This window comes from Archocentrus centrarchus, chromosome 21 (genome assembly GCF_007364275.1).
Source record: "Archocentrus centrarchus isolate MPI-CPG fArcCen1 chromosome 21, fArcCen1, whole genome shotgun sequence".
NCBI lineage: Eukaryota > Metazoa > Chordata > Actinopteri > Cichliformes > Cichlidae > Archocentrus > Archocentrus centrarchus.
The window spans coordinates 25,009,814-25,027,057 of record NC_044366.1 but is presented as its reverse complement, the minus strand read 5'-3'; the positions used below and the strand labels follow the sequence as shown (position 1 = coordinate 25,027,057).

At 39.9% G+C, this 17,244-nt stretch overlaps 1 protein-coding gene across 1 annotated transcript in view; it reads right to left on the bottom strand.

Annotated features, from left to right (window-relative positions):
• Positions 1 to 10,355, bottom strand: part of clybl (citrate lyase beta like) — a 66,284-nt gene extending 55,929 nt beyond the window's left edge. Inside the window, 1 exon segment of the mRNA XM_030758347.1 lies at positions 10,304 to 10,355. Coding sequence (XP_030614207.1) covers positions 10,304 to 10,347 — 44 coding nt within the window. The 5' untranslated portion in view covers positions 10,348 to 10,355.
• Between the last annotated feature and the right edge of the window lie 6,889 nt (positions 10,356 to 17,244).

The following is a 17,244-nucleotide window of genomic DNA, read 5'->3' as shown; positions in this document are numbered from 1 at the left end:
TGTCCCATTCTTGTGAATGCACTCAGGAATCGCTGACTGAACTTCATCTTCTTTCAAACTGAAGGATGAACAAATTCAAATTCTGTGGTCAAAGCAAAGTTTACTGTGATCTTACAAACATACTTACAAACTCAGTAATATTAACTGCTACCCTGTGTGTGTGTGTGTGTGTGTGTGTGTGTGTGTGTGTGTGTGTGTGTGTGTGTGTGTGTGTGTGTGTGTGTGTGTGTGTGTGTGTGTGTGTTTATTTCACAGTGAGATCATAACACTTTGCAAGACCACACTTACAGCCAACATTCAATGTCATAGTGCCACAAACTGCTGCTTGACTAGTTGTTACAGGTATACAAAGCAATGAGCAAACTCTAGTTAGATATAATGCAGTTTTTCAGTAATTGTTAATAGGTCTCCTCAAGAACCGTCTAAAGTAACATCATTGTCTGTCTTCTGTAGTTTTACATTCATACAGCACACACAAATACACAAGGGCAACGTAGGTAGTCAGTTTAATTTCAGCGTCACTGTTTCACCACTAATATTGTTGTTATTTGTTGCTTGGTACTAAGATACTTTTCACAGGAGGAAAAAGGCCTCTTCTTAATGGCACAAGCTTATCTTGAGATATAGTTGTTAATATTCCAAATCATGTTTGCTGGACAATCACTTAGTGACAGTGTGGGACTACTTAATGAGGGAAATTCATGAGATAAAGCTTATCTTGCTAACAGAGCAAAACTCAGAAGCTTCTCTAAAAAGACTTTTATCATAAGACACACTGTCAACACTGACACCGAGGGGTCAATCAAAGAACTGCAGCCATGTGGCCACAACACTGACCCACTACAGATACTTTCACATATAGGTGTATATACACAAACATAAGCTCCATAAAGCAGAACAGTACAGGGACCAGCACAAACACATACACCACACACACTCAGTCCCTCCCCGCTGTGCCCAGTTAGCAACACTTTGCTATAAAAGCAGGCCTCTTACTCATTAGTTTGCTGTGTATCAGACAGGAAATGCTGGGTAAATTACACCTCATCGCCCTGAAACTAGCCGACCATCACCATGGCAATGAGCCAACCTTGGTGCCGTGAGAACACCTAAACATGACCATGGGAGAGGAAAAGGTGATGAGACAAGATACATCATTCCCTGTTAATAACCGCTGAACCCCAGTGACACAAATCTACTCCTACAGGTTTCTGAGTTGTTAAGTGAATCCCAATCTCTATGCATTTAACAGCCCCCCCCCCCCCCCCCCCCAAAAAAAAAAAACTCTGGCTTTTTGACAGAGGAGCTGACTTAAAACCTGGAAGCAATATCCTGCCCACACACAACTTTGACTGCTACCCAATTAATGGTACATGGGCTAAACAGAAATAGCGAATGAATGAATGAATGAATGAATGAATGAATGAATGGATGGATGGAATTTGGCTATTCATCAACCAAACAGATTACAATCACGATTTATCAATAGACTGAAGATCAATAGCTTCAGCTATGCCACTGAAACCTATAAGCACTACAACGCATGTATTATATCCATTTTCAGAGTTTATAACAAAAATACCTGTGTTATACTTTTCATCACAGCATTTGAATTGGCTCACATCTCTAAAAAGCAAAAACACAAGTTTCCCCCTTGTGTTATCATTAATAACAGAATATTTCCCCAGCTTCTCATTCAATCCGACCACCACGCTCAAATTCTTAACCACATAAACCACTCGCTACCCAGGTTCACCACATGTTTCCAGAACAAAATTCTTTTGTTGCATTGTTCACACATTCCTCCCCGGCCGTGTTTATACAGATGCTATTCCACGTGCACACTGGGGTCATAAGAAGTCCTACTCTGAAGCCGAAGATGTGCCACTGATCAAAGGCTTTAGTGCTGGAGCAGAGATACTTGTTTTGATTGTAGACCTTTTTTTTTTTTTTTTTTGCCCCCCTATGAAGATACAGGTTAACATATCCATCTGTTGGCCGTATGGCTCCACCTTGGTCAGTTATGGGACAAGTGTAGGCCTCTCTTCTCTGACAGCCCTTCTCCCTCGTCCCTGTTTACTCAGCTGGTTCCCACGCCAGTCGTCAGAGCTTTGTTTTCACACAGCAACATGTGTTAATGCTCTGTAACGGATTTCAAAGGCAAGCTTAGCTGGGTCAATAACAGGTAATAGAGCGATTTATTGATTCTGAGGCCAAAGTGAAAAAAAATTCAAATTCAAATAAAATAAAATAAAAAACACTATTTGACAGTGAGTAATGTTGTATACTTGAACTACATCCTGCATTTTGGGGTTGTTGTATAATTCAGTTTGATAAAACACTAGCCCACCTGATAGATAACATGAAACGTGAAAAATAGTTTACAGATTTAAAAAAAAAAAGAAGCATCCAATAAGTGTTTCAAAACTATAAAGCCATGGGCAATAATACGTCAACATAATGACAAACCCATTAAATCGAATCATTAAACGGATCCAAAAAGGCAGAGTTTGAGGTTACTTGACCAACCTGCTCATGCTCCCATCCCCACGGTTGTTTTCTTGCTTGATTGGATTATGGCCACACACCTCAAGCTTGGCTTCCACCACCACCAATCAATGAGGATATGAAGTGTCAACACTCTGCTGTTTATTTAACACTCATTTATTTTCCTACCGGAAGCCAGAGAAAGCTGAGCCACAGAGGACACCAGATGAGTGAAGGGATTTTCGGTAAGCATTTAGAATTATTGTATAGAACTGTGTATTTCTAAGCGCATTACAAATAAGAGGTTTCGTGGTGTGCGACTGCTAATTGTGTTTTCAATTAATAAAATGTTGTTTTTTTATTTTCTTTAATTGCATTGCATGAAAATTCCTGTGGCATTATATAGCTCTGAAATGAAATTAGCCAATTTAGTGCGAAATTACTAATGCATTCAGACTGAATGGCACTTTGTGCTACAATTAAGACATTATAATATTATACATGTATATTAAAATTATGCCATGTTTCTAATCTCTTTTATAACTTGGAATACAGAGCTTTTAAACTCCCGGCTGTGCATCCGTATGACCAAGCTAGAAGAACTGGTAATGGGAAGACAACAGGAAGTCTGTAATGCCTCCAGTCAGCATGAAGTGCCATCAAAATAAAATTCCACACAGTAGCTGCTGCTTAAAACAACTGGGGCAATTGAAAATCCCCCTCACAATTTATGCCAAATGCCACTTTATAAACATTCTAGCATGACTGCCAAGTGTCTGCGCTGCTTTATGCCCTTTCTCTTAATTGAAAACGTTATAGGGGTGCATTACACTTAGGGTTTTTATAAGCTGTGCTATAAAGCCCTAGCAGGCCCTGAGAGGGGAAACTGCCCATTAACTTATAAGGTCCAGGCCTTGGCTCTCTTAATTGACAACCTCTAGGCTACTTTCATCACTTGTCGACTTCATAGCAGCAATCAATGCTTCCTCCAGGATGCTGTTGCATCTTTGACACAAGGGTGTTTGTGACAAAGAGCAGTCTGCCGCCAATGCCAGGGCGAGGGCTCTAGGCTGTCCATAAAACGAGCACACACATTCCTCTCCTAGCTCCAGCCATCTGAGAGGGCTGCATTTAACCATTCAGGTGCTGCTTCGCAGAAACACCACTGCAAATTCATTATGAATCCTTTTAAAACAATGTGGACTTTTTTATATGCTTGTGCTCTGGCCAGCTCATAGCAGCACAGACCAGAAAAACAATTTCAAAAACTGCTACTAATAATAAGGTTCTCTTATTAATGCGGTACTAAAACACAACATGCTAAGTTAATATTAGATAAGATTGAAAGAAACTATTTTCTTTCCAACTTTTTTATGCTATCCCCACAAGCAAAAAAAAAGACAGGCACACACACCAGACTGGCGTGACAGTCACTTCACACTCTAATGTGGCAGGATCATCAGCTTTGTGCCTCTGGAAATTCATATGCCCCGAATTAGAGCCACATGTCACAATGTTGTTGACCTGAACAGACACATTAATAGAATAGTAAACCCACTAAAGTTTTTTGTGAAAAACATTCAAACTGTTTGAAAAGTTTCACTATATAAGAGGCATGCGTGACAATTTACAAAGGTAGCAACTCTGACTGCTAACCACCTGTCACTGAATCTCATGACGCTGTCTAACAAAAACACAAGTGTAGTAGCGGTGTTCCCATAATTTTATAAGGTTATAGGATTCATAGAAAAGAATAATAATGGTTGAAATCAAAAGCGCAGATTGGAAGACAGTATAGATTTTTCTTGTTGCATTAAATTTAACATATCATTTTTATTTACTACAAGGAGTCTACCAGTTTTCCAAAACCAATGTTTGGTTCTGTTCATACTTTGGTTTTTAGGCCACTATTTCATTCATACTTCACCTTTTTCTTTAGTGGGGATAAATAACAAATTTGAAAAAATAAAATAAAATAAATTTTTAATGCATTGAACAAAAAATTTAATCCATTATTCTGAGGGATTCCCAGTTCACTTGTTAGCTGAAAAATCTTTAAACAGAATTTTTCAGTGGGAAATATTCAACTATTCTACACCATTCTACTATACAGTAGAATATAGTGTGTACAGTACACACCTGGCAGAGTTTACACAGGACCTCATTTTCATTTATTGTTTGAGGGAGTTCTCCTGTTTGTACAGTCGCATCTAATCTCAGTGCCATGCTCAGACACCTGATAATTAGCAGCATGTTCTTCTATTTTTCTTGTTTAATAATGGTGAAAAAACTGCTAGTAGGTGCATTAAAGCACCCTACTGCCACTAGCAGCAGATTAGAGACTGTTAGGCATCTCTAATAATGTGCAAAATATTTATTTATGATAAAAACAGTCACATAGACTGTTTTTTTTTTTTTAATATATATAACTTAAGGATTATTTGAATATTTGTAAATCATGACTATTCCTAGTCCCTATTGTGGCTATATGTATGATAAAGTGGAAAGGTCACTTTAGCCAAGAATGAAATATCTCAAAAATTACTGAACTGATTCCCATGAATTAGCGATGCACTGGCCAAATATCGATATCAGCCTTGTTGATGAATATCGGCATACAAGCAAATAATGACATTTACCTATGTAAGTGACCAATATTCAAATATTGTGTCAAATTTGCACTGGTTTAGTGTTAAAAGAAGAACAAAAGGGGAAATAAAAAAAATAAATAAATCAGCAAAAACAAACAAACAAAAAAAGAAACACCCATACTGGCCATCAGCCAAATTATTACCTGATACATGTATGCAAAGACATTTATGGTCTGTAGTGACTTGAGACATCATCCTGTTGTGCCATAAGACTGCAAGTCTGATATTTTGTAGTGCCACACAGAGACTCTATTAGTATTCAGTAAAAAAAAAGCTATTTGGGCTTGAATGCTGTACAGTTTAATATAATGAATACCAATTGCATACCCATAAAGGCGTAGCCATTAGACTTAACTGGTTTTTGCTTCCTGTTAATTTGTTAATGACAGCATGCTAATAGACGATATTAAGAAGCTAAAAAAACAAACAAACATATACCTGCTTAACAAGAGCATTGTCTCTGTAAGAACGTAAGCATGCTAATGTAAATTCCAATCTTGCTTTAAGATTTCTGCTTTAATATGATGACATACTTTAATATGCCAGGTATTTCAGCTGTTAAATTAACAACTGAAAATTGTGTAAAATAGAGAAATATGATTAAAAACACAAAGTCATTATGAAAGTAGTTTTGAATATATGGCTGGTCATCAGCAGCAATGACCTGGGTATGCACTTGTTATTTTACTATGGGATTATATTAATGTGAAAAGGCACGCGTGAGAAAAAAAAGATAATTGGAGCAAATAATTTCATTTAATGAGGGCAGGTCTGTTTGAGCACGGGGTCAAAACTTTTGACTGACTGTATTTTACTGACTCTTGCATCACCAGCATTTGGGGCAAAGCTGGTTGTTGTCATTTCCTGCTCTATTATCAAATCTCTTTAACTCTGTGCTATGCTTACTCTTCAGGTATACCCACCACCCACTTTATTAAGTACACTCATTCATCCACTTGTTAGTACAAATATCTAATCGGCCGATCACATGTCATTTTAGGCATGTAGACGTGGTCAAGTTTCTGATGCTCGGCTGAAGTTCAAGCTGAGCATCAGAATGGGGACAAAAAGTGATTTAGGTGAGTCTGAACATGACATGGTTGTTGGTGCTACAAGGACTGGCCTAGATATTTCAGAAACTGCTGATCTATTGGGATTTTCCCACACAATCATCTCTAGGGTTTACAGAGAATGGTGCGAAAAAGAGAAAATATTCAGTGTGCAGCAGGTCTCCTAATGAAAATTCCTTGTTGATCCCAGAGTGGAGAACCACTGATCGCAATTTTCTTGGCTGATTCCAAATTCAGATTTTTCTCTAAGTGTGATTTTGTAGATTCCTATTTTCTTTCTAAGAGCTATAGCTGATGGCATATACAAACAAAAACTTTTCTTCAATGCAACATATTATTTAAAGAGATTCTTAAACTTGATGATTTCCCCCAAACTGCATTAAGGGAACAACTGAAAATAAAGTGCAATGCTCCTCAAAAGAGGTACATATAATTAAGAGGTACATATAATGAATTGAAAATGAGTTGCTGACCGCCACCCTTTACCTGACATATTTTACCTTACCAAACAAAAGCAGGTACAGTGGATTTGTGCAACAAAACAAATGTCAGGTACTTTCATCCTTTTCTAGTATGTTTATAGCTTCAGCAGATAACAGGACATTGACCCTTTTCTCTTTTACACTCATCTTCATAATTTTCCTCATAACTGCTTTGATCCTTTGCTCATACCGAGGCTGCTGACTTGTGACTGGCTCTGAGCTAGCTTTTTCTTTAGCCACTTTGCCTTTGTTAGCTTCTTTAAAATGACCATGTTTAAGTGTCTCGTTAGGTTTGTTGCAAAGAACGTCTCCACAGTTTCCCCCTCGCAGTTTACTTTGTGTCTTTAGTGAAGATTGGAAGATTGGAAAAACATTGCTCGTAGGTAAGGTCAGATTTGGCATAAACAACATGAAAGCATGGATCCACTGTGCCTTGTATCAATAGTTCAGACTGCTGCTGGTGGTGTAATAATGTGGGGAATATTTTTTTGGTTCACTTTGGTACCAAAAAAGCATTGTTTAAACGCCATAGCCTACCTGAGTATTACTGGCTATGTTGCTTCCAATGGCTGCTTCACATGTTGTCCCAAAGCTCAATAACCTCAAACTGATTTCTTGAACATGACAGTGAGTTCACTTAACTCAAATGGCCTCCATAGTCACCAGATCTCAATCCAGCACCTTTGGGGTGTGGTGGAATAGGAGACATGCATCACAGATGTGCAGCCAACAAATCTGCAGCAACTGTGTGACGCCATCATGTTAATATGGACCGAAATCTCTGTGGAATGTTTCCAGCACCTTCTTGAATCTATGCCACAAAGAATGAAGGCAGTTCTGAAGGCAAAAAGGGGTCAAATCCAGTACCAACAAGTGCGTAACCAGTGATGAGCCCAGACTGCAGTTTATCAAATCATTTGTGTTGTAATATTTAGCAATGCGCATCACATCCTTTCTGATTGATACTGACCAGTTGCATATAACATGATATTTTTATGAATATGCAATTTTTTTAAGGATGTGTACATATGCATTGGATACCACTTTTCCCACTACTAATACCAATTCAGCACTAATTTTCTGCACTCAATTAGAGGTTAGATTATAAATCTGAAACACCTCCAGTCAGCAGCAACTCAAACTACCTTTCCTAAAAAAATTGAGTTGACCCTGGAAGAAAGTCCAGTTTATTGCAAGGCTATTATATTTGACCATTAGTTTTAGATCAGGTCTAAACATGTTTGCATTTATCACAGCCAAAAAAATTGGTTTTGGAAAAATTCTATAAAGCAGCACAATGCAAATACAGAAATGCTAGAAGCTGGATGAAAGTCCAGTTTGCAAGGCTATTATGGAAAGAGTCAGGCCAAATTTTTCCCACTGGTTTTGCACTTTATGCTAAGCTAGGTGCACAGCTTCAGGCTTTCACTCTACACTTGGCACACAGTTGTTAATTTATCATCTCTTCTCTCATCTGATTTGCAGAAATAAAGCAATTACAGGGTTCCAGCCAGTGCCCAAACGCCCAGCGCTGCACCTTGCTGAGGTTAGCTCATTCAGACTAGAGTGAAATAGGATGGCAAGCACTTATATATCATCCCTATAGAATTATAGGGTTCTATTTGACATTTTTGACGAAATTGACTTATTGTCACATTCTTATTCGTTGACCACTAAATCAACAATATGCAAGAGATTTTTTTCAATTATATACAACTTTGGCCATTTTACTCACAAAACAAAAAGTTTCTATCTGCAAAGTCAAGCTTTAATTTGGTATTATAAGGTTCTATTATTATAAGGCTCTATTATTTAATATCTCTAAACTGGCCAGACTGCAGATAAAACCTTATAATTCTAAGGGGACTAATATATATATATATATATATATATATATATATATATATATATAGTGCAATGCATTGAATTTTTCATCAGAAGTTGAACGTGCAACACCCTCAGCAAACTTACTGAGTACAACTCGTCTGTGACACATCTCTTTGCAATAAAGGACTCAATTCAGCTGGTTGTATTCTGGTTATATTCCTATATCAAAGCAAGGTTGCTGAGTGCCTATGTCACTTTGCAGTTAAATTGCTGTCCTGCAGTAACTATGTCACTTTCTATAGAGGAGGTTCTGGCGGTAAGTAGTTAATGTCAATTTCTGTGTAGGTAAACAGCAAAAGATTTGTACCAGATGGCAAGTGTTTTGTGGTTTCAGCAGATTTATCACAGTTAACTGCCGTATTATCACAAATAGTTTGTACGTAATTTCCAACTTGACCCCGGTCCTCATCTTTGTAGCTGTTTCAAAGGCAATGAGATTGCAAGTTCATTGCATATGGTGGCAATAATTTTGGTCGTGCCGCAGTCTTAAACCACTGTTTTCCCAAGCGTGACTGTAGTATAAAGATTTTCATAAAAATAAAAAGGATGAAACACTTACGATTGCTTCTAAGTGCCTTGCCTCAGTGCCTCTTTCCCACTCTCAGCGACAACGGTGAACAACACTTGAATGAATGAATGAATGAAGTCCACTAATCATGAACATCAACAAACAACTGGTGCCACAAAGGATAAAAAAAACAACAACAACAACACTGATGTGACTTCAGCTAGTATTTTGCCTGTGACAGCAAGCAGATAAACTAATGTTAGACAACTAGCTCCATTGTGTATTATTAATAACTGTCTGAGGTTACACAGAGCTCCTTTAACAGTCAGGATATTGAACTTTTCCTCCAATTACTATGTGGTTTTGGTCTGCTTTACATATAAATATGCATCTTCTATTCAACACCCAAGCACAGCATAGTGAAGAACTCCACAGCAGTGATTACCTTTTGAGGCAGAGGTAATCAAGTATCTGACATTATGCAGAACTGCACAGCATTTTTATACCTTGTCCTACATATAAGAACTGATGTCCGGCATTTTGACTGGCTCCAGCTTTCTAAAGTGAGCTCTGCAGGACGGATGCTTTTCTAAAACTTGTCTTTTATCCACTGTCTAAGAAGAAAGCATTGAAGGCTTTCATTATGGGACTGTGTTAAATGTCTCTCAAACATTGCAGACTTTAGAGCAAAGGTTGACCTGTCAGCATCTTCTGCTGCCTATGGAGAAAATTGCGAGTCACCATAATTTATGCAGAATAGGACAGAAACTTCAGCAAAGAAAATGAAATGCAGCTACAGCAAAGCCCGGGTAACTACTTAAAACTGGATGAAGCCAAAAGAAGGCAACTTTTTCTCCATTTATTTATTGATTTATTTTTCAGGAGGCAGAATATGACGCCCCAAACCCCCATCCACCCACATCAGGTTTGCTGGGAAACTGTCACCCAAGGCAGATTTTGTGACAAACCCTTACATTACATTACTAAAGTCATTCAACAAATAACAGTTATGTTGCTACAAAAACAAATGTGCATTCCGTTATTTTGGCAAATTTAAGGTTGCAAGAACAAACATGCGACTGCAAACGCAGTCGCTTCTCCACCCCATACAGAACAACTGGCATTTGACCAGCAGTTGCTACCTGCGCGCTATATGGGAGGACAAACGGGCCAAATCATAATTTTCAGTCGAGACAATATGAAAATAAATGGACTTACTGTCGGGAAAGTTGTTTCACAGCTCTAACAATGTGCGCCGCCATGTTTTCCGATGACGCTCAAAGAGCGAGCACTGATTGGCTTCAGGAGCAGGTCGTGTGCGCAGCTCGAGTCCGTGTGATTGGCCACAGCATAGAGAGGGGCGGGCCTGGACTACTGTCAGCACATGGGGAGGTAAACAGAGCGGCTGGCTGGTGCTGTTCTCGAGGTTAAAGTCCAGCGGATGAAAGATTTGTATCCAAGTCCAGTTCACATTACTCCACAGTCGTGGTAAAATAGCAGAAATAAACAGCAAGTCAACAAAGTAAGAGCAGCTGCTTGAAAACTACAGGGAAAGTGTCTTTGGATTGCACGTGTACTGAGACATATACTGTCTCTATGAACTGGTCCTCACATGAACTGTCTGCTCTTTGAAGACAGACACTGCCCGGAGCTTCAAATGGAAGGAAATAAGGGAAACAAAGTGAAAGTGAGATTTGAGCACAAGGCACATCACCCCAGGAGTTGTCTCTCGCAGCAGTGGTGAATTACTACAGCTACCATCAGCCAGGTCTAAGTGTGGTGCACAAATGACACACAGTATTTGCCATGATTAAGTCAGCAGGAGATTTGCTCCAAATGTCAGCATTCAGTGGACAGCCTTTGGGCTGTGTTTGAATTTAAATGTGAATGTGCTGCTAGACTTATTGTAGGGTTTACTTCATGAAGGCTATAGCGCCAAATGTATCTGGTAGCTGAACTTGAGAAGAAGTTGAGAAAAGGTCTCAAGGCCATGATTTTTTTTGTTGTTGTTAAAATTTTACTTTAAGGCAAAAAAAAAAAACACACACACACACACACATTTATCCACCACAGTTCATACCAAATAAAAGAACATATAATGGCCTCACATTTACATAAACCAGACCTATAGACTGATGATTTTTACATAATTTCTTATTTTCCTTTTGGTCTCTTTCCAGTTTATTGTGAATGACTTGTAAAAGGCCAATAAAATATATAGTCAAATACGCATGTGTACGTGTACACTACATTGTGACAAGGGGTTAAAGTGCAAACACTGCATCACCTTCAGGGATAAAAGGGCCGGGAATAACTTAAAGAATGGATTAACGTTATTTGTCTTTCCCAAAGTCTAACAATTCATGAAAAACATCACGTAAGAAATAAGACTGGTTCTTCTTTGTCACTTGGTATAAATTTGTCTTTCTTTTCTTGTAACAGAAAATCTGGCAGATTTTTAGGTAAGAAAACACATTTTTGAATACATGCAACTAAACAAAGGGAGGTCATGTGCGCACCCGTTCCTACATGAGATAAAAATTAGATGGAGTTGGAAAATTCCATCCATGGGTTACTTGGAAACTACTTCTTTCCCTCCCCCTTCTGTTCATCGAACACAATTGTTGTCTACTAATCCAGTTTTGATAGCATTTGGCACACTTTCTTTGGATCACAGCAAGATGCTCAACTTCCATTCTGGTCTCCCCTAGGAACCTCTGAGCCCAAGAAAGCAGCCGACACCAGGTCGCGCCAGAGCAGGAGGGTTCTCCGTGTCCTCATAAAGCACAGAAAATTATTTTTTGATTCAAGTCAGCCCTTTCCCCATGCACGCACACACACACACATACACACACACACACACACACAGACACAGATGCACAAGCTCATCAGTCTGGTATTAATTCCAGATATATGCAGAATATGTGTTTATTCTTGTCAATCTGTTATGTTGTTGAATGCCGCAATCACCTAATGACCCCCCTGTAAGGCAACAGAATATAAAATATTATGTCAAAAGAGAAAGCTTTTTGCCTTTGTCCCCCTCTGTACTCCCCCATCCAAATGGACAATGCATCACTAGGCCTTGATGCCTCAGAAGTCTGGGTTCATTAAAATCTTGAACGAGTGCCAAAGCTGTAGTCATAGATAAAAGGAATATGAAAGGATAACAAAATTTATGGATGGCAAGTCACCACCTCACCCTGGCATTTATAATAAACAAATGGTTTCTGTTTCCAATTTAAATTTCTCATTATACTGTGACTTTTGGAAAATGTGTTTTGATTTACCAACATTTTATCTGAAAAACTGTATAATTGATTAGATTTACATGGCTCTGATTTTAATGCTGATCGCCTGCCTTCCCCAGCAGCCCCCACCCCCACCCCCCAAGCCCAACACTCACCAGAAAAACAGAATGATCTGAACAGCTCCTGAGGCACATTAACATCATATAAAACAAACCTACATATCAAACAGGTTTTTTTTTTCTGATAAAATAATTGGTTTAAACCAGCATAGAATCCAATTCATCCCTTTGAAAGAAACCTCTGTGAGTTCACCAAAAAAAAAAAGTGGTGAGATAGACTTCACAGCCCAAGTGAGATGGACATCAATGCAGTGTGCCAGCAATGGCTATATTAACCCATGGCTAAATCCCATCACACAAATGTCAGTGTATCCGTTATGAAACCATGACATTTAGATCCAAGGTCTCCATTGTGGTTTTAGAGGGAGCTGATGTTTGTCCATTCTTTGCATCCATCAAACCCGCACACAGCCTCACAGCCAACTGTACTCTAAACATAGAAAGGTTAAAGATCATAAAGGTTTACAAATCTAATATTATTGCATTCAGCTGTTTTTTTAAATAGTGCAAGTTATTGTTGCTTTGATAATTTTGGACAGAATACACTATTTATTTAATTTAAACATAAGAGTAGTCTGTGCAAAGATTTGGACTATTATAAATGACACAATTTGGCAATGAGACACTTAACTGTTATTCAATAAAATCAAATCTAAATGAGACATATTTTTCTTTCAAAGCGCTTCATTTCTTTTGCAGCATAACCAGGGATCTATAAAGCATATACTGCAATTATAAATATTAGTCTGAAGGAAAAATGAAAGCATTGGGCTGAATTTTGAAACTGTAATGTTAATTAATTGATTTAAGAAAAAATAAATCTAAATATCAGTTACAGTTATATCAGTCGTTACAACAAACTCAGTTATTGTAATGTTTTTAATATCTGGCCACATTTGACTATTTCCTACTAATTTAACCCAGAACAGCTCTCCTAGCATCACTCCCAGCACTACAACACACCAGGACTGGCCCCGTCTGACACATCACGACCACTCATGAGTCATGTGTAATGAGAAGCAAAAACCATATTCAGGATGTGGACAATGTGTCAGGAAGCTCTCATGTTAGGAGGGAAACACCTATGAGCCACTTGGTTGAGAATCACGAGATGTTTAATTATTGCCTCCTTACATTAGCTTGGATCCCCCCCTAAGGCATCAGTTTGGGGGTCAGGCTCTGGAGTGGTGTGCGGGAGAAGGGGGTGATACTGGTGGTGGCGATGGCACGCAGGAATGAAACCCCTTTATTATCAGCTCTCCCTCACACTCTCTTTCTCTCTCTCTCTACTACCAACGGCAGTCCAGATCAGGAATTACAAATGATATCATGACAATTTTCCATGCTCTTCAAACCAGTGATGTTTTACCGACTCATTTGCTATGATACCTTGTTACGGATCCAGCTGTGAATCAGGGACGTGTCATGGGGCTAGAAGCCCACCTCCTGCTGAGCCTGGCCAATGACCTGGAAGGCAATAGGGGATGCCAGTGCCTGCAGCATGTGCTGCACTGACAAAGCAGCAGGGCACCGTCAAAAACCCTCTCATACAAACTTTGCAGATCACTCCGTTTTTAACAGATGAGTAAGCACTGGTGCTGGCTCTTTTTTTTTTTTTTCTCCACTCTAACACAAGGTTTATGGATTTCCCTTCACAAGTGTGTGGCTCTGGTTGACTCAGAGCAAAACCCTTGCCCAGAAGGGAAATAGTGTAGTGGTGGATCTTGCGTAGAAGGGTGCAGATAGCATGTGGCAGGGTCACTGCGCAGGTTAAGCAACAATTCAGTTGAGTGCCCATAAAGGAAGTGGAGTGTGGTTGGAAAAGACCAGCACACCAGTTAAAGAGGCCATACAATTCAGATTAAACTTTGGCCTTTCAATTGAAGAAAAAAAAAACCCAACTCATACACACGAGCAAGGCTTTTTAAATGTTTCCTCAAAAGCAATCCCTTAGAATTTGGTGTGATCCGAGGAGACAAAGTAGCAACTTAAACCAGTCATTAATTTTTGTATGCATCAACAGGAATTCAATGAGGTTAAGGTTGTTTGGGTTTCCAGATGAGAGCCCTCACGCAATCCCAGGCCCCGATGACTTCTGCATTACAAAAATGATGCTGCCAGGACTGATGGAGCTGAGAGTGTCAGGAGGCATTAGCCTTCACAGTCCAGAGCTGGTAGACAAAACCAGAGTGTGGCCCCTGACCCAATCCACCACCAAGTTACTGACCCAGCAATCATGAAAGGAACAAGGAGAGAGGGAAGGAACAGTGAAGGAAAGGATTTCAGCATAACGCAACGTGAGATTAATAAACGGAGAAAAAAAGCTCAGGAACAAGAAAGAGAAAGACGTATACTGACCCCTGGACTTGACCGCATGCTAGCCAAATCATAGGAAATGGTTTTAAGGGCTTTTTTTCTCCCATTCAGTTCACTCTGATTCTCCCTCTTTCACTTCATTTAACTGAATTAATGAGCGATTTCAGCCAGACTACAGAATATTAACTTCTTGAGTATTTTGTTGAGGGATTGAGCTTCTGTGTTTCAGTGATTCTGTGAGTAATTTCACAATAAGTAAACATGTTTGGGGAGACTTCGGTTACCTTGAAAGGTTGGTGCTCAGAACAGTCTTTGTATGAAATATGCACTACAGGAAAATTTGGGATGCAAAAAAATGAACATCGCAGCACTCTTAATTCTTGACATTTAAGAATTGCTTGTGGGTTTATGAGTGAGTGTTGCAGCGGTACTTGTCTCAGTACACTGACACTGAGCAAACACAGTGGGATGGTGGCCTCGAAACACGACACTGGCTGACTGAGAAACGCATACATCAGAGAGGACCTAAAGCTGTGTACACATGGTTCACCTCAGGACAGACCACCTTACAAAGCAAAGTCAGTGCTGGACTCACCCTGTGCACTCTGTCAAATGCACTCTGTCAAATGTACAGTAGACAGCGCTCCCATACCACGCTGCCGGCGTTTTTTTTATGTATGATATAGTATTCTGGCAGTAAAAGCACTTTAAACTGCGATGCTTTAATTTAAGACTAAAACCCACTGGCAAAAATATGCATGCTTATTTCCATATGTTGCACATCCCAGCCGATTTATGAAATGATATGAGTCCATTCATTATTCATATTGGTAGTGGAGTTATTACCATTTTTCCATCAGGGTCGCCACTGACACCATATTATTATGAAATCACAGTTCGCCCAAGGCGTTGCTGCTGCTGTGAAAAGTGGTCACAATTGACTAGTTAGCATGGGCACGCAGAACACTGGAGACAAGCACTAAATGCCATACAAGTGACCCGTGAATTTTTAATACAAGCAAAGTGATGACAATAAGACAAGTGACAAGTAAAAAAAAAAAAAAAAATTAGTGTGGAAGTTACTGAGGCATGCTCCGCTTACGAGTCTGGCTCAGGTCACACTGGGTTCGAAACAGCAAAACATCTACAGCACTTTCAGCAATTACCTCAATCCTAATGTAGTCCAGACTGTACTGTAATCACACCGGGACCAAATGTGGTATCAGCAGGTTCCATTTGTAGACGTCCCACTTTTATAAAGCTAAATTCTTTTAAAATGAATAAGAATTTCACGCAACAGCAGACTTGGTTGTAAGCTAATTTGTCACAGGCTTATCAAGGCCCATTCATCACTGATCTAGTAATTACCAGAATGAGCTACAGGATAACCCTCCCTCGCCCACCCCACCCCCCCAGCAATGGTCAGCCTGTAAAACTAGGATGTGTTGGCACCTTTATGATATAAATACTCACACACCCTGGGCATAGGAAAGCTGTCAACAGAACATTTGCTTTCCATTTTTCACCACCCAAAGCACTTCAGTCTGAGGAGGAAAAGGAAGACAAGGCGTTAAAAATGTACTGCAACACTAACTATTTTGCCCCTTGGTGAATTCTGCTGCCTAAACAGATGGGGCTTGAACTGGTTCCTTCTTACTTAGTGCAACAGGGTTGTTTGAATTTCCATGCAACAAGTTCTCACCTCTGCACATGCTTGATTGCAGTTGGCACACTGAGACACACACGCGCGCGTGGAACATTCACACTTTTTGTGAGTGTGTGCTGAAAAGCACGTGCGTACACAGGAACTGCTGTCACTGCACTCTCTAAATGCTCATTCACTGCTGGATGTTGTGCTGATTGTAAAACACAAGTGCATGTCAAGTGAACTGAAAGACAGGAGTTGTCAGAGCTTCATGATTTGACCCACGCATGGACGTAAGCTGTTATGCCACCCCCCCCCCCCCCCCCCCCCCCCCCCCCCACCCACCCACCCCCACCCAGCCCATCCACCCCACCATAAATAGATCAAAGCACATCTGTTTCTGTGTCCAGCAGCCACACATCTATAATTGCAGTTTGGCTGTAATGGCTTAGAGCGACCCATTAGATGCTAAGCAGTTTGGACAAAGGAGATGCTAAAGCATACGAGGATAGGGCGACCATCAGTAATTGCCGGTCAGGGAATTCTCTGGAGCCACAGTGGCGGCTGTCTGGTCTGCAGTGGACTGAAATAGATAGCACAGCTTCAGCCCAGGGATGGAGGTCCTGAGGGGCCAGAACTGACCACACAGCTGGGATTGAGGAGAAGGGGTTGAGCAGTGGTCAGAGTCACAGATACCACTGGTATCAAGGATAGGACTGGGGAATAAGCTGGTTAAGGAGTTAAAACACTGTCAGAGCGGGAGGTGGTCGGTAAAAATCGAATTAGTTTGTCAGTGTTGCAGACACCGAGCTCTGTTTTAGGCAAAAG